At 46.3% G+C, this 18,339-nt stretch overlaps 3 protein-coding genes across 3 annotated transcripts; 2 read left to right on the top strand and 1 right to left on the bottom strand.

Annotated features, from left to right (window-relative positions):
- Positions 1–4,114: 4,114 nt before the first annotated feature.
- On the bottom strand, positions 4,115–4,904 carry N7539_008678 (RING-H2 finger protein; the record flags this gene model as incomplete). Its single annotated transcript, XM_056938273.1, is given in 2 exon segments — positions 4,115–4,137; positions 4,151–4,904. The coding sequence occupies 2 exon segments, from the start codon at positions 4,902–4,904 to the stop codon at positions 4,115–4,117; spliced, it is 777 nt and encodes a 258-aa protein (XP_056786655.1).
- Positions 4,905–7,735: 2,831 nt separating this feature from the next.
- Positions 7,736–8,015, top strand: N7539_008677 (uncharacterized protein; the record flags this gene model as incomplete). The annotated part of the gene is made up of 2 exons (XM_056938272.1): positions 7,736–7,864; positions 7,914–8,015. 2 exons carry the CDS (start codon positions 7,736–7,738, stop codon positions 8,013–8,015), a joined length of 231 nt encoding a protein of 76 aa, XP_056786654.1.
- A 6,001-nt stretch (positions 8,016–14,016) lies between these two features.
- On the top strand, positions 14,017–14,679 carry N7539_008676 (uncharacterized protein; the record flags this gene model as incomplete). Its single annotated transcript, XM_056938271.1, has 2 exons — positions 14,017–14,246; positions 14,385–14,679. The coding sequence occupies 2 exons, from the start codon at positions 14,017–14,019 to the stop codon at positions 14,677–14,679; spliced, it is 525 nt and encodes a 174-aa protein (XP_056786653.1).
- Between the last annotated feature and the right edge of the window lie 3,660 nt (positions 14,680–18,339).

The raw sequence follows: 18,339 nt of genomic DNA, 5'->3' as shown, positions 1-18,339 counted from the left end.
ATTATCTGTGCTATTGAATTACTCTAACTTCATAAATAGGATATACCTCTACGCAATGTGTGACAATTCAGCGGACGTAATCAATACTCACCAGATGTGCATTGACAATCCGCCGTGAACATCTTTTATAGCTGGTCCAATCGTGGACGGAAGATATCTGGCGGTAATGCGGTATCCTCTTAAGAAGGATGTTTTTGTGCGTAACCGATGTTCTCGTTTCATTCGCAGCTTCTCGGTCTTAGTTTGGTTGTTGGGTCATTCTTCGAAGAGTTTTAGGGAGTTCACCAGCTAAGTTCAGTGATATTTTTTTTATCTGATTAGACTGTTCCCTATAGTTACAACTTGGCCGTACTTAACTGCCCCCTTTTCTCGAGCCACGCCACTTCTTCGATTTGTGGTGTAAGATGGCTCCCTTGTCCACCGAGGACTAAAAGTCGATATCTTCCACGCGTACGACTATTAGTCGACGGACTAAACTGCTTTTGGAGCCAGCAAAGGCCTATCTCGTCGGTCATCTATCCATTCGCACTAACTTCGAAGCGCCAGTCGTGAGGTAGATCTTGAAACCACGCTTGGTTATATTGTCTACCCATAAAAATAAGTGTTGGAAGTGCCCATCTAGAAGCGTTAATTGACTCAATCGTTGTAACCCACTCGCGGTGTCCTGGCTGTAGAGCCAGTCTCCGACCATAATGTTCTGACCGGGTAATCACATTTTGATTCGCACAAAGGCCTATCGCGAAGCCAGTCTCGTCAAAGCTATATATATTCTCCGATCGTGGCTTGTAGGGTCTTAAACCACGCTTGAATTATCTTTAGATCCTCTTGTAGTGCACGCTGGCAGTCGTATCATTTTAAGGGCCGAGGTTTAAGCTCTGGATGGCGTCGAGTGAAGTTGTATACCCATTTCTCGACCATGATTGTGTAGGGGCAGCTCCGCGTAGATCTAAGGACAATATCCGCTGCTTCAGCAGATCCTCTTCAATCTGTGTCAATTTATGACAATTTGCGCGAGATTCAGCGCGATTTGTAGTCCCGCGTAGTCGCGTACGCAGGGTAGACTCCAGCACATTAAAGTGACGTGCTGTCTCGCGAATTGACGTGATCTCTTTTTTCTGAATAGCCTGTACGGCCAGAGATAGCCGGCCCTCCGTCTCAAGAGTGCTTGACGGAAGGTAAATGAGCGGGTGGGGACGCGAAAAAGTAGTTGGGCGCGCAGCTCGCTTGCCGACCACGTTATGACTGGAATCCCGATTGTCTAGGCATATGGATCTGGTGCCGCCGTGATGGCGAAACCTGCCCATATGAGCGAAATATTTCTTCCTTTCCACCAGAGGTAGGCCATAAAGTATCTTATGACAACTCAAATTTCCACAGTAAAATCAAGTTGACCTACTATCACCCTCGCGGATTCGACCACAGCTTCACTTCAGTCTATTGCCCAATAGTGTCTTTTCCCACTGAGGCCCGACCATAACTCGGTGCACGAGCGCGCGCCAGCCGGCCCTGCGACACCATCAATACCCGTTTCGGCAGCATCCGAAAAGCTCGAGATCAGGATATGCAACATGAAAGAATCGCTTATTTTGCCCGAATCGCTTCAATCCCATAAGTCTTCGAGGCAGATGAAATTTCTTTTCTTCCTCACCTCCCATTTAGTTATTTAGGCAAATTACACCGATTGAGTTCGATCCTTTGCCTGGCTATAAAGGTACGAGGCAAATATTACCCTAATTATAATTTCTCCTAGTATGTTTAGCTACTTTCATCTTATTGGAAAAGATGATGATGAACTTGCGCTCGCTTGAATCAGGGGAGTACTGCACAATTGATCTGGCACTGCACTCCTAACAGGCACTATCCCCTTCCGTCACAGCCCTTAGGAGTCATTCTTCTTTCTTGTCGCCTTCTTCCTTTCAAAGAGCCATTGGGTCGACTGCTTGCCCAAGATCTTAGATGGGAACATGAAACGTCATTCCTGAGACCGGATTTAATCTGCTGCTGAGAGTTTCTGGTTCCTTGGAAGCCATGGCTATACCTTCTCTTCTTCCATTGTGGTTCATTTACATACATGTACGACTGAAATCTGGAGTGCGTAAGCTGAGATTGATAGAGACCTACCAAGAGGTTAAATGATCGGGAGGCCAACGAGAGGCTCGGTTGCAAGGTATACTCGGTGACAGGCCGGACTGATCTCCAGATGCGAGCCACCTCGCAACACACTGGTGTGCTGTAAGTTGTGGGAAATACTATGACCACCCCAGGATATGGCATCCCTCTCCGACTTGTAGGCGTGAACATGACTAGACCGAAGGCCTACCAGCTCCTGGCGCACGCCTCAACCTTCGCGTCCTTGGGCTGTACATGAAAATTCTCAAACTGAGTTTACATTACAGTAGCGTGGCGGGACGAGGTGCCTCGAACCCACCATAAATATCTCAGATTACCAAATACAGTCCGCGTTCTTCCAGTATTGAGGTTAAAGCAACACGCCAAGAAAGCTGATTAGATGCCTCGGCGGTTTATGATTGCCCCAACGCCGTGCAGAGCCACGCAGTGACTCTCCATCTAGATTAACTGATGGCAAACAGGATGGCGCTGGATATATCCACATCCACTATGTCACTCGGTTGAAATCAGCGCTCTTTTTAGGCCGCGAGGCGGGATCCGCTCTCTACGTAGTGCAGAAGACCAAAGTCAGCTTCTATCGCCCAGACCACGGCGTCCAATCTGGGAGAGAATGCCAGGCAACCGCAGGTTGCAGGTAACTTGCAAATATTCCCTCGCTGATGGAAGATAACAAATGAATGGCCCATGCTCATCGTTCGCCAACTCTGCTTTCATCCGCCAGACTGCGTGATCGGGGGTCTTGCCGCAGCCCCACCAAGACATCGACTGGGTATGAAAGGACCGGAGAGGCCGATGATGACGATGATGACGACAACAGAGATTTCAAGAGCCGGTGGGAAACAAGCAGCTGAGAGTAGATTTGCGACACAGAGAGTTGTGCAATGTGACCTCAGATGGTTCGGACGGATCGGTGCATGCGGCATCGAAGGCATACCGGCACATTGCAGATACGAAGGAGGGCAGCGGTCCCACCAAAAGGTCGATACGCCAGAAGCAATGTCGTCTCCGAACAAATATGATAAAAGAGGCATATGAGTGAAGCGATATATGCAATGCAGATGTATGTGTGGGTGTTCGCATGCGAAAGACGGGTCAGATACGAATCATCAGATGCCGCTGGGTTTCGGGGTATCCTGACTGGTCAGAGCTACCATTATCCGATTCCAGCCATTACAAACGATCTTGATTTTGAGAAGGGCTTGAAGGATATTATATTGCAAAGCCATTCATTGTACTTTAAGTGGATGAGTAGTGATGGCACTTGTCCAAGAATCCGAACGCGGGCCGATGGCTCTCGAAGTATCGGTATTCAAATCACTGTCTTTCTTTGCACCAGTGCTACCTTGATTGATATGTAGAGTGAATAAGAATAAAAACATGAACAATTTTCAGTATTACTCTAGGCCCTTCCTAAGCTACCTCATTCTGTGCCTCCGGCAGCGGTTACAAACCCTTATCCGGCAATTCTTGCACATAAAAATGTACTCGGGCAACACATGGTTGCAAAACTCGCACTGTAAGCTGCCATAATTGCGCCAAGCCCACTGAGAGTTCCTGTGATGATCACAGCCGACCTCTTCATGTTGTCGGAGACCTTCAACTATACGATCAAAAACATCTTGACGTTGTCCAGCATTGGCATCTGGGGGCAGCTCCTCATCTACGGCCTGATTTGCCATATTCGTGAGTCTTTCCTCGTACCAGAGAGGACAATTGCATGTTTTCCACAATAGACCACAAATGTAGCAGAACTCGCGTCCACAGCTATTAGGAGTAAGTATTCATTTAAATAACAGTGCACACCCTAGATTAGACTAGATGATTACTGACCGGCAAGTGATATGGTTGCAACCATGTTGAAGCTCTACCATATTTCGGCAATGAAAGCACCGCTTCCAGTTCTCATCTTCCGCTATTTGCAAAACATCATTGAGTGCAATGTCCATCGGACAGTCAACTCCAGGATGAACAAAAGAACGACAAGTCAAATGAGTGCTTCGGCCACAGCTCGGGCAAATACCTATCTCATCTTTGATCGCAAACGGGGGAATAAATTTCGAGCAGGTCACGTCCGCGCAGTACAATCGGTCTTTGGCAGTCCATTCGATGGCCCTCTCACTAAAAGCACTCAGCTCCCCGTATTGCAGTACCCTTAAGGCAATACCAGGCGCCATGACCACTCCGCAGCAACGCGGAGGATACAATTCCTCATCTTTGATTGCCCCAAGGAACATTTGCCTGACACAGTCAAGACAGAACTCATGACCACAAGAGCTTTCAAAAACAGAGTCATCAAGTTCTTCCAGACACGAGGCACATTTCTTTGTCCGACTGTGCATCCGAGTGGGGCGCAATGAGCTTTCACCATTAGATGCGTCTTCGCTGATAGCAATGCGACTCATTAGATCGCTCATGACAAAAGACACGGCGTCATCGTTTGTATCTAGGAATCTCGATAGGAATCTCGATTCAGGTGACGTTGATTTTTCAAATCCGTGATGATTCCCGTTGCTTAATGCGAGAGCATATCGGCGATCTTGTTCCGCAAGGTTTTCGTCTTCCCTGATTGAGGCGAGCACATTTTGATCTGTAGCAACGGCAGTACTCGTGCTTAGAGCTAGAATCCCATCCTGAATAGAGGTTCGGGCGGCAGAAATGTCCTCTTTCATGAGTCGGATGGCGAACTCCAAGTCAGTTTGTTTTCCAGCCACCTGCTTTCCTTTCTGCTGGTTTTCAAGGTGATCCAAATCATCAAAAAGAAGTTGTAGGGACATTATGTTGGTTACTTCGTGAGCCATTCTTTAGTCCTTGGTGACATAAGCTTAGTTTGTGTATAGCAAGATGAAAATTCTGGAAAATGTAATGAAGGCCAACCCCTCCTAGATAAAGCATGCTTTTGGGTGCCGGAGTGTGCTATGTCGTGTCGCTTAATTAACAAGCATTTTTCTACTATTGTCATACAACGGAAACGGCGGTGAGTGATAAGTGCTGTCAAGGAAAACCCGGGTTAATTTAAGGAAATCTTCGAAGCAGCGGAGTGTGTGCCATGGCTTCTTAGATTTTTGGGCGGCAAAAGAGGGGAATGCCGGATGTAGGTGTGAGTTGTCCTGCACGCGTTAACCTAACGTACCATCATCGCTAAAGTCTCCAGAAGTTGCGACATGTTGTAATATGTCCTTGCATTATCACAGCCATTGAAAGGTACAATCTTACCAATTACCTGATTATGATTGAGTACATTTGGACAGTGCAGAAGCTGTTACTATTTATCCGCACCAGGACCGTGAGCCTCGTCTTCAGTATCGCGCTATTTATTCCTGTAATCAGCCATATTTGCCAGCATCGAAACCTTGTACATTCCGGCATAATAATTAATGTGCCTGAAGCTGGAAGAGAAATTATAGTAGCGATGCTGGCAGATTCCATTCCCAAAGAAGTCGTCTGCCTTCCTATAATTTACATAATTTAGTACTACGAATTATGGTATTAGAAGCTATGGGAACCGCAGCGTATGAGTGGTAATCTGGTCTCCTTTCTCCATTTCAGAGCTATGTGGTAGGGACAAGATCCTTCGTGCGTGACGAAACCTAAGGACTGAAATAGGGCGCTTCAATATCGCGTATTCCAAAAAGCGCAACGGAAAATTCGATCTCCACATTCTCCACTTACTAAATTTACATTGAAAGATTTCGCACATGACCGACGACGCCGAGAAGAGTTGATCCTAGTAACCGACGGCAAAACATATTCGTGAGGCCATCTCACCATCTCGTTGCTAATTAATTTCATTTTAACGAGGAACCCAAGACATCCGAAAGAATCTAAGATGCGAACTATCTCTGGGTCTTGGATAAGGTCGAAGACATGCCTGGACATGATGTCGGCAATCACTTCCCGACTCATGTTGTGGTACTGACGTCATGATCTTTTGCACGATTTCGTTAAACATAGGACAGCACCAGTTTTTGTCTGCCCATTGGGAGAGCTTTAGGGTAGCCAGAGATTTCAAAGGAAGGATCGCATACTTATCAGCAGCGATGAAACATTTCAATATCGTTAAAAGCAGCTTGATTGGCTGGCTCTGAGATTTCTGACTTATTTTCCGAAAGAGATGAACTAGGGTCATGATCACAGATGGTAAGCGTCGATATCGGTTGATGATATTGAAGAATGTGCCCGTTCTCATTATACTCCCTGAGATAGAGAAAAGATAGAACTCGCTCCATGGTCTCTGGGATGTCGTCTTCAATATTGATAGCTTGGACAATGGATTCCTAAGAATAAAGTAGGCGACCAAAGATATCCTACATTTCCAAATAAAAAATACCCTGAAGCCATCGCACATCGCGCTACAGGAATAACTTGGCTGAGTGCACACAATAGCTTGGTGAACTCTGAAAGTAATTCCTTGACAAATGATCTCCTTGTCAGAGCATCGGCCTCGTAGAAGTAGGTCTTGCAGGACATCCTTGAGTTCAGACATGATTGATATCGCGTCCACTGGCACTTGATCTCGCACGAGGAAGAGAGTTAAGATAGAAACCCGGACAAAATATACTCTTCGCCCCAACATAAGTATTGCGGGGACATTTAAATTTACTAATGAAGACAGAGCGGGGCTCGTTTGACAATGACGCGTAGACTGTCGACTGATGAAAATGCGGGGGTCCAATTAATGAGATCTAGTTCTTGGTATTCCAGTACGGCAGAATATACTGTAAGTGTATATATAACAGGGATGATTGACAATGAACGATTTTTGAAAGAATACATGTGGTATGATCACTAACTCATTCAAGGTTCACAGTAGCAGGAAGATAGTTGTTGACGTAGGTATACGAAAGATAAATGATAGTAAAAGTAGAGAGGCAGCAAAGATTTTAAAAAAAGCTTCGCGGAGGGCCTCAGACTGCTTCCCAAGTTTCATCCATCGATTCTTATTCTGTCGCAGAATATTAATTGGTACCGATAGAGCTAGCTCATTACAGACATCATACATACTATGGGCGGCACAATATCTCGACCCACTCTCTGCCTAGCTCGTGCAGCCTTCTTTCACGCACTTGATAGCAGGGCTTAGCATTCTTGTGGATTTCAACCGAAAGGGATACAAAAAGAATCAACAGTTGATCGACATAGTGAATAGGGATTGTGAAGAAGTAATTCGTGGTAATATGAACAACCTGCGGAAGTCAAGCTCATTTTAACCTTTCGGTGACCAGAGTCAGGTGTTAGTTGCAACTTATAATGTATCGTCTGCTTATGGTTTCTCGTGTGATTATCACAAAAATGAGGGGTGTAGCCTATCAAAGCTTCTAGCTAAGTGCTACATAAGCTGCTCCGTATGCAATACTTGGACTAACGGAGACTTTTCACTATAATAAAGAAGAAGTAAAGGGCTTGAATTTGGGTGACAGCGCTCTAGGTAAGAGCTCTTGGAGGTCTGCGCAGTCGCTACGTATCAAATTAGCGGTGTGCTTAAGAATCAGGTTGTCCTCAATAGACTCAAATTCAGGCAAGCCATACCATAATAACTCATCACAAAAACAGCAGACCCGCCCGAGTTTTCTAATCTGTGGTCTTGTGAGATACAAGGTAAATGATGATGTCGCTATATGATATTCAAAATTGCAATAAACCCTCTGTTCGCATATACGGGGAATGTACTCTGTGCAATCGTCATCTTTGTGCGAAACATCTAGAACCAAATTACCACACCTGTCCAAGATGGGAGGTGAGTCCAAGACAACGGTATTATAGGCCTTGCTGATTCTTGTGAATAGGAAGAGGCTGAATACGACCCCGCCGCTAGGAAAGCCGAACAGGATGAGATCACCACACTTGTTGATAAAATCAACATTCCTGCGCTCATTTCTCGAGCATGAGCTCTTCGGGGAGGCCTTACTTGTTCCATTTTTCAAGACCTTAGATATGACAGATCAACGCGAAGCTCAGTCATGGGAGGAATGAATTACCATATCGTGATATCTTTCGATGATGGCATCAATTGGCTGGCGCGCATTCGAAGGTCTAACGCGACTTCGCCACCAGCAGAGCTACGAGATTACATTCTGCGCAGCGAGGTTTCAACCCTACAGTTTCTTAGTGAAACTCAAGTCCTAGTTCCGAAATTTTTCGACTTCAATTTTTGTGAACCGAACCCCGTTGGCGTTGGATATATCCTAATGGAGTGACTTGAGCGGACAGAAGACTAGTTCGGAAGGCTGCAGACGGGTCAAAACAACGCTTACAAACCTAACACCTCTTTTCTCTTAGCTTCGTTACATCGATTAAATTCTTTTTGGCACGCAACTCAGTAACAAAGCTCACTTGGTTATTTGTGACGAAAATGTGATTTATCTCACTTTGTGCAAAGATTCCCTTCCTTAAACGGGTACGGGCGGTACTTAGGGTGCTTGACAAATTGAATTGCTAGTTGATGACGTGCAACATCAGTAAATGTTTCGATACTGGTCTTGGACTAGTTCATTGGGATCGCTTTGTCTTCGATGGCAAAGCATCAGAACTGCGCAATTCTTCTTAATGGGTACATTTTTACCGAGCCGTAGAGCTGCTGTGATCGTAGCTTTGCGCCAGGTATGCGATGAGTTTTAGTATCCTGGCGAGTGGAGTGAGATGATTGTTATAAGCCAGATTGAGCTTTAGAAGGACTCATAAACTTTATTCAAACTTGACTGCGTGATATCGAGAGTCTCAAGAGCTGGAGGGGAGAAAGAGAAGGAAGAAGAAGCTACAGTAACGTCCAAAGTTTTGAGGTGGTAGTGCGCGTGTGGCACGCGTGGTAGGCGTGGTCATATCCTGTCCTCCCTCTCATGCTGTCCTGCGTGGTCATGTTCACAACAATGATCTTTGGTCCAGGATCAGCCCCGGCTACATTGTGTGTTGTTCAGCGAAACTTAGCGTATATTTATATTCTCCGAAGACGAACTCTTAGTCCGAGCTTTATGGTTATTCCTGTGACGGGCCAGAGCCCGGTGGTTGACCATATGCTGTGGCCTTCCGGATACCGCCTCGGTAGAAGGGGTCCGAGCGGGGTCCTACCGGAGATAGGATCGACGCTGTTAAGGACCGCGACCGACTCCTATCCTTTCTTCTTTTCTTCCTTAGGATTGTTGAAAACAGCCTGTTGGCCTAGTACAATTGAATCAATTCTGCTACAGCCCTTCACAATTCCACAACCCCAAATAGATACGACGGAAAATAAAATCTAGCCAATATGTTCGAGGTCTTATCTACACAGAATCTATAGCTATTATAATACAGGAAACACCGACTGGACGAAAGGTCTGTTCGTACGTATTTTTAAATAGTAATCTGTGCTCGATGTTACGAGTTAGCGGACTTGGATTGCGGACTTGGATTTCTTCTGCAGAAGAAATCAGTATCGGAAGGGAGATACCGAAGGGAGATACCGTAACCACACGACTCCACGCGACTGCGTGGTAAGAGAAGTTGGGGTGAAGGCATGTTCCGGTGATCTCACTTACCTCAATACCTTTTGCAGATTAGATTTCTCTTTCCTTTCCTCCCTCAGGCTTTTCGACCTTCGTTGAATGCACAAGTTGATTTCGAACTTTTTGGCACGTAACACTCGATCACTATGATTGTAAATCAGCCCCTGATGCGTGTGGATTAATGGGCCAAAAAAGCCAACTATTCCGCAGCCACGACCGCCCGTAGGTCACGTGCGAGAAAAATTGACCGAAACCATGGTGCCTCTACTAGGGCCAAAAGATACGTGATGAGCAGGACACCCGGTTGGAGGACCATGAAACATCTCAACAGAACCCTGGCGTCGTGAGATGGGCATCATCGTGGGGCAAAACACACCGCAAGGACTAAACGGCCCCACGACGGCACGATCTACGAGATAGACGCCATTCTACGACGGGGAGCATCGTACGCGCCGAGACATCGCACGATAAACCACGACTTCTATGCGGCGCGACGTAGGAAACGGCAAACCACGTGCACTGCACAGTTCAATTTAAAAACAACCTAACCTGCCTATAAGTAGAGGATGCACTCGGTGGTAATACTTAGTGATTAACCTACTTGGCGCGCACTTCTGGTACATCCTGTAAGACCCTCGATAGAATCTAACCCGTAGTAAGGCTTTGCGAAATAAGGGTACAAGTGAGAGATAAGTCTTCGGATTCGCAGTTAGAGCGAGGCAAGTATAACCCATGGACATGTTAACTCACAGTAACTTGTCGGCACCGCGTCACATATATTAGTATGAAGGTGGGATTGCTGAGGGAGGAGGGGGTTATGTCTATGCTATAGATTACGGTAAGCGGTCAAATTACAAACTATGAAGAAAACAACAGATTAGGGAATGTAATATAGGAACTCCTAGCTTTCTACGCAAAGGGAACCCTCCACGAAAGCGAGTCGTACACGAGGCAAACATCTAGGCGGGAGACACTACATCTGACACTACGTAGATAAAGTAGGTACCTAGTACCTACTACTTCTGATTCGACCCCTCAACTAACATAGACGTTGATTAGCGAAACCAGCTTAGACGAGTCAGTATTGGAGGCCTAAAGTGCGAGAGCGATTAATATCGTCCAGTTGTTCGCTGCTCGTGCATTGAGTGAGGGGCCAGTGCGCCGGAAGTGAGAGAGGGGGTGAGACTCGCTCTTTCTTGCGAGGGATCCGCACCCTTCTCAAAGTACACCCACGCTAAGCACCCCTTGTCGTGCGACCGACGACATTCAGAGGCAGAAAGGCGCCCCAGGCTCCTATTAGCCGTACTCAAACCACACGCCGGCAGGATAGTAGTTGGATGGGTGACCACTAGCGAATTCTTGCTGTTGTATATTTTCTTTTCATGTCTTTCTGATTCGTCGAGGAAATCGCCCCTCCACGTCCCTAAACCGCCGACGTAGCCACTCGGCTAAACCTTCCGTGCCTCGCAAATGGCCCTAACCATTACTGTCTGGCCAGAGGGCGATCTCACTAACCAAAATCTAGCCTTCCCTCCTCGCATGTCTTCCATCATACACCATAGCGTGATCTATCCATCGCGAGCAATCTTTAACCCGGACCGGCCCTTGCTGATCACCCTGTTTGAGGGCCATTGGTTCCGAGACCCACCACTCCGAATTTGTTGGTTGAGGTTGATCATATCTCTGGACCAGTGAGTCGCTCTGCGTGAAGGAGGCTTCCTGTAAATATCTGTCTATAAATACATTAAACATGAAAACCTATCAGGGAGCTACGGAAAACGTAGCACTGACCAAAAGAGAGGAGAAAGGGATAGTAAGATTGTATCTGATGAGAGGTGCTATCTAAACTACTGGTGGTGGTGTGCGTAGGCGTGCACCACGCTAGTATAACGCGCCGCACCACCAAGCTATCTCAACAAATCCCCTGTTTTCCAACAAGGAGAACTGAGTCCCTTATCGAAACCACCAAACTAAGCCGTTATTAGCCTATGGCTAAAGCTCGATCAATATTAAGTGCGCTATTAGGGTTTTATAATGGAGGCCGAGCTGCAGGTGAGGCTCCTTTCGGGCCAGTGTAGTGCGCGCACAGGCCTTCTATAAGCAATAATTACATATCATTGGATGTGACTGATGGCTCAAGGACCCTCTTTCATATTGCCTTCTCAGCTTGCTCATTGGTGAACAGCACGGCGCGTCCAGTTCTGCCTTGCCCGCGTCTGGCTTAAAGCAGGATCGATCGTTCTGTATTTTGATTGGCATCACTGGGTTCGCTGGCAGCAAAGTGGGGACGCCGAGCTCTTCGACCGTCGCACTGAGACCAACAGCCTGGAATGATTGGGCGAGGCGGTCCGTTTACGACATTTGGCCCCTCGTTCATCAATACACTAATAGAATTCGCCCAGTCAACGCGGCAACAGGTGTTACCAACCTAGCCACATGAGTATCTCTCAAATGAGGGAACCGGCCCAGACGGAGCATTTTGGCTCTCTCATAACTCGAACATGGGTCTCGCCGAGAGCAAAGTTATTCTTCAAAAATTTTCAAATGCCTGCAAAAATGCAGAGAAACATGGGTCACGCCATGTTGATAGGGTTTTAGAAGATCCCGACGTGAGGCTTTCTTTGCCACCATAAATCTTTGCTACACGAACTAAGATGGTATAGGTCCTCGAATATCTCCGAACTGCCTGGACACAGATACCAGAGGGAACTCAACAGTCTATCACCGGAAGGCCGATAAGGAAACCCATCAAACCTTTAGCTTTATGCGTAAAGAGGAAAAGAGCCGCTCCTTCTCCGTCTCCAATCACACTTCCCGATTCCGTTGCAAGCAACATAACTCTCTGGCTGATAATCCTCGTCAATCTTGGCTGGTAGCTGTTACTGGCGCTGTTAGTATCGCTCTAGGCGCTTAAAGAAGTCTCTAATACGGCGAGGTTGGTTCTGTGATAGGCTAGAGGATTGGGTAAATTGGACAAGAGAGGAAAGTCATCAGTGGCTACGCGGGTGCTCGCTGACTGAGACGCTCAGATTGGCGCTAAGCAGGTCTCTGGCCAACAGTCCGTTTGGCGTGATAATTATCGAGTCATGCGATGTCCCGGGCCACCATATCGCCACGAGGGGCGATATTGCTGGCAAGAGATTTCCACTGATTTCGGTTCCAAAAGACCGTTCCATGGTTGTGTAGTGGTAGAAAGTGGAAAGGATACGAAAAACGCGTCTTGGAAAAACGCGCTAAGTTAGCGCGGTGTTCGGGAACTTGTGGACCGCATTGTATTTAAACTTACGCCTGCCCACCCACGGCTGGTGATAACAATTGAAAACAGGGAAGGCGTGACAACAAGCCGCTGGCACGGCCTGAGTTCTCCTATAAGCGGATAGAGAATCTTTCATCTTGTTTTTGGTACCGATCATAATTACTAAGAGTACTCTGACCATCAAATTATAGTATTAGACTGGGTAGTGAATTCGTGGCTCTATTGATTGCAATCACGCTAATAATTCATACAAAATTGACTAGAACCAGGTTCTACGTCGCACTAGGCCCTGTTTAGCTCTATTTGGCGCAATGTGCCAGTTTCGCCAGCGCTCGGTCTAGCCTTCCTGCAGTCGCGGACAGAATGGATAGGGTTCACAGGAAGGAATTGATGGACACGGTGAATAGATTGGAGTCTGACCCGTAGGAAAAGCAATGCGTTCATGACGTCCATTTCTTCTTTTTCGTGAAATTCATGATCGTCGCTTGGGTGAAGAGGGCAGCTAATAGGTCAAAATCCTAGGATTCTATGGGATCTCATTTGAACATTCCCTGCGCGATGGCGGCCTAAAGATAGGAATCGCGCTATACCGGAAAGACGAGGATTGGTAAATAATGTGACGGTAAAGGTAGGGCAGAATGCGCAGATTAATAGATCTGAGGACTGCCAAGGGTGATTAAAGGATAGAATATTCCTACTACATAATACATAACAATTTCAACGAAAGATGATATATCAGTGAAAATAGCTGTGATCATTAGCACAGGAATGGCTACAGATAGTGCGTACTGGATACGCGGCACAGGATTGGCGGCGTAGGGGTCGCACTGGCTGCACGGTGAAGGCAGTGAGGCACAGAGTGCGTACTGGATACGCGGCACAGGATTGGCGGCGTAGGGGTCGCACTGGCTGCACGGTGAAGGCAGTGAGGCACAGAGTGCGTACTGGATACGCGGCACAGGATTGGCGGCGTAGGGGGTGCAAGGAATAGTGGTCGAAAGTCTTAAGAACACGGCACTACCGGCTTTTCCTCCCAGACGAAACAAAGTGTCGACCTTATTCTTTACGTGCAAATATCCCCACCATGTCTTGCAGTTACCTACCGCTGTACGAAAAAAAGAAGACTTCCATCGTGCCAATACCAAGGAAATATTCATGATCGAGTGGACAACTCTGGCCAAGGATGGGCAAATGCAGGTTTTCAGGAGTAACGGCTATGTTCCCTTTAAGTCTACGGGAGAAGGGAAGAGGATCCAGTGTTCATTCAAGAATAACCAACTGCAATTCGAAGGAGAGGATAGCACAAACATGTCTTTCACATGGCAGTCAGCTATCTCGGAAGCGATTTCGCGCGACCCTCTGATTGGTATGGTCTGGCTTGTTAAGTAAGTAAGCCAGTATCCCTATGCATAGCCATGAGACAATGATCATTGTGAATAACCAGGCATCAGCTGCGAGAAGACAGGCAAGCATTTGTTAGTAACTCCATCCCGGCAATTGATTAGACCTTACTGATGACTTAGGGTCACGTTGTTTGCTGCGCTCGATGCCGATGCGAAGACTCAGAAGCTCCGCACAGTGCATTGCAAATGGGAGGAAGCTTCGGCCAGAGCTCAAAAGAAACAGTCAAAGATCACGTCCGGGGCCAACAACACCTCCGACCACTGTGGCAAATCTACGGAAGCGGAGAGAAACAATATTACGATCTCTGGAGGAGGTTCCGGTCATCACTTGATTGAGAACTACCAGGAGACGCTGAGTAGGCTGCAGAATTTGGGGGACAAACATCTGAAACAAGCCAAGCAGAAGAAGCAGTGAAATGCAGACTGTCTGGTTCGATCAGCAATAGCTATACTCTGTTGATACCGGGCTGTGTGCACATGAAACTTACTTGTTGTGAGATTGTTTATTCATACCATGACAAGTCTGGATTTGTTATTGCGTTTTTGTTTAATTGATCGTGTCTCTGACTGCGTTCCTGGCTGCGATGCTGGCTACGATGCGGGCTTGGTGTATAGGATTCAGAATGTTGTTGTCGCCTCTGACGAGGCACATTTTCAGTCCTAGGACGACCAGTGCTTGATCGAAAACAGAACGGTATTGACTAAATAATAGCCGAGGCATTCCTGCGCTAGGAAGTAGTGACTCGAAAAGAATACCGTGGAAAATCCCGACTACCAGAAGAGGTAGAAGAGACCACAAAATCCAGGTAAAGATCATGGAATGTGACGGACGTGATTTTCGGAACAACTCACTTCGTTTGTCAGTGCAATCCAATAACGCAGTGGGCCTTTGATGAATAATAAGATAAAGCAGAAACCAGAAACAAGGACATTAGGTTCGATTATATGGATGACGTCCATTTTATATGAGTGAGACCTTTGGCCATATTCTAGGGTAGCCGGGTCTACTTTATTTTGAGCAATCAAAGATTCTCGGGCAATATTATGACATCTATATCGTCCGGAAACCGCAAAAAGTGAACAGTAACGACCACCATTCTCAGATTGATAATCGCAATCTGAAGCTATGGGGAGTTAGTAGCGTACAATGGATATGAGGATTGAATACTCACCGCCATTATTTGGGGCTGTAAGTTAGTTTGTATAGAATCCAAGACTGATAAACATAGCAACACAAGAAATGTCCGTACCGAGACAACAGATGCCACCCATAAGGAGCGCCGATGCTTGCCGTCCATGAGGCTAAGGTAATGCCACAATGATCTTAAAATTGTTTCATGTATATGCAAGGGTCTCATGCAAACGAACCAAGCTCTAATGATCTGGTAATAGATGAAGCTTAGCTTAGCCAATGCAAAGACCATGAATAGAGAAAATAGAATGTCGCGGCGCCCCTGTATCTTTTTTTAATATGTGGAACCTTAAAGTGTAGAGTCAATATTGAGTTTGAACTGACCACATAATACATCGATAGCGGCAAGATAAGAACTATTCCAAAAAAGAACGAAGCAAATAGCAAGTGGACCGCAAGACTTTGCAAAGTTGACATGCTTAGGTACTGCAAATAGTCATTACCATGCCTCTTGTTCCATATCTCAGAAAGCTTACCTTGTTGAGAATGAGTGAAAGCAGCACGCTGCGGGTTAGTGGCTGTAAAATGTGCCTCGACATGCTTGGCGAAGCATCAGAATCATGGGAAGACATCGAGCAGAACAGATTCGCTTACTGCTGATCAGCTTCATTTGCGGAGTTGCAAGTAAAATGGAAACCAATGATCCCCAGAGAATGAAGACGCAGATGATCAACTGGCTATAAATGAGTGGCTCTTTCAATCTCTGTGTCCTGACCAACATGACCTAGAAAAGAAGGGCTGATCCGCACCAGAACAATGCGATTGCCGATGTAGTCGATTGGAACACATCATCGAAATCCATTCTTTCCTCGAATGTGTAATGTCTCAATTGGATGCCGTGGGTGTGCTTGATTTCAATTTGGGTTGAGTAGAAGAAAGCTTTTGGACCCATGCCCCTTGAATACGACCCTCTGAATCCACGAAATACACAGCAGAAGCTAGCTTTTTAGACGGGCTTGAACAAGACTAAGACTCAGTAAGGTCTTCACAATTTTCCGGGGGACCATATTCGGGAACATGGAAGAGCACAAGTTCGGCGGTCTCTCTTTGTATGTAGATTTGCATATTTTCGATGAATACAAGAACCGTGCATTTTCATTCTATCTTATTTGTCTTCCAATCCGTGATCATTGTGGGTTAGGGAGCCAGGGCGCTACACTGGCACCCAACAACTATTGGTCTTCTCGGCTTTTGTGCACTCCATTTAATGTAAACCGCTGACCGGGGTCGCGTTTGCACTAGTGAAACAAGTTAACGGGGCCATTTACCCTTCAACACTGTACCCTCAAAGGAGATAGCTAAAGTGGGCCCGATTGGCTTGCCTTGTTAGGCGCTAGTCTGATCGTATGCGGTTTGTATCAGACTTGGCTTACCTGCTATGATATAAAGATTCTATTCAATCCTGCCCCTTCTAAAAATTGCTTGATTTTTTACATAATCGTTCCTATTACTAGCACGCACCTATGTATATAATTATTTCACACAACATACAAAATGACAGCACGGGGGTGCGTGTAATGTTACGTGCCAAAAAGTTCGAAATCAACTTGTGCATTCAACGAAGGTCGAAAAGCCTGAGGGAGGAAAGGAAAGAGAAATCTAATCTGCAAAAGGTATTGAGGTAAGTGAGATCACCGGAGCATGCCTGAGATGAACTCATTGAGTCCAAATTAGGACATGTCGTGTTCAAATTGAAGGCTATATTCTGTTTAACTCCGAAATACAAAAAATTGATTGACTAATAAGAATAGCGAGACGAATAATTCGACTAAAGAAAAAGAAGAGACTTGACATGGCAAGGACGCGTTGAAGTGTACTCGCATACAAATCATGGAAAGGGATTGAAGCCCTGGTGACTCGCTGAGTGTCGTAAACCGGCGGGACGAGCAAGAAAATCATGACATGCACCGAGTCAAATCGACTCGAGTGGTTTTTCCACTACTATACTGTTTGCATGGCATGTGATTCTGCCACTCACCACAGTCCATAGCTTAGGTAGAATCTCTCCCCTTCAACAATCTCACTCCTTATCCCTCTCAGACATTCTGCCTCTACCGTAGCCGTATCTCATCAAACCCGAGCCACCAGAGCATCCTCGCGGCTCAATCGCTGGAAGAACGAGCGTTTATTGTCTATTTCCTGAGAAACTTTCGGGATACTGTAGCCGGGCTATGATGGAATCATTAGTTAGGTCAAATCCCCCTTACCATATCCGGAAACATGGATCTTTCAGATTGAATTTACTAGAGAACGATCCGCTTTGAGGCCCCCTGTATCCAATCTCACATACCGAAATGATACCGCGGATGAACTTGAACTAGTAAAGACTATGCTTGATCAAGTAAGCGCTGACTTCGCTTCTCTTGGTGACTTAGTTAGGGTTTTCTGCCCCTGGCATCATTTTTCAAGTTTGGAGCACTTATAGAATCTTTCTTAATCTCTCTGTCATATCAGCAAACGCAACAGCAATGAATTATACCATTACCACATTCCCTATGGCTCGTGGTGCGTACGACACTACTGGCGTCAAGAAGCCGGGAGCGCGCCCTCCGCCGCCGAAATAGAGATGCAGTCGATCTTCACACCCTTGTCAGGGAGTACGTACTTCTTCGAATGAGCGTGGAGGTTAATATTGATCTTCCAATCGGTGCGATTTTCTGACATGAGTTAGATTTGGGCTCGCATCAGGTTCGGCACTCATAAAGCCACCACAGACGACACTTCGATCACCCTCTGTCACATATTGGCCCTCATCACCCCGGCTATCTTCTGGCTATATTGATTTCAAAGCGGTGATAGTCAAAGTCTACTCCAGATTTACTCTCAACTTCGAAGACTTCACATAGTGATTCGTGCTGCCGTATTGAAGGTCTTATCTCTTTC

Source organism: Penicillium diatomitis (genome assembly GCF_028827545.1).
Source record: "Penicillium diatomitis strain IBT 30728 chromosome Unknown utg000013l_segment0_segment0, whole genome shotgun sequence".
Classification (NCBI taxonomy): domain Eukaryota; kingdom Fungi; phylum Ascomycota; class Eurotiomycetes; order Eurotiales; family Aspergillaceae; genus Penicillium; species Penicillium diatomitis.
Note: the sequence above shows the minus strand (reverse complement) of the source record. Positions and strands in the feature narration are given on the sequence as shown.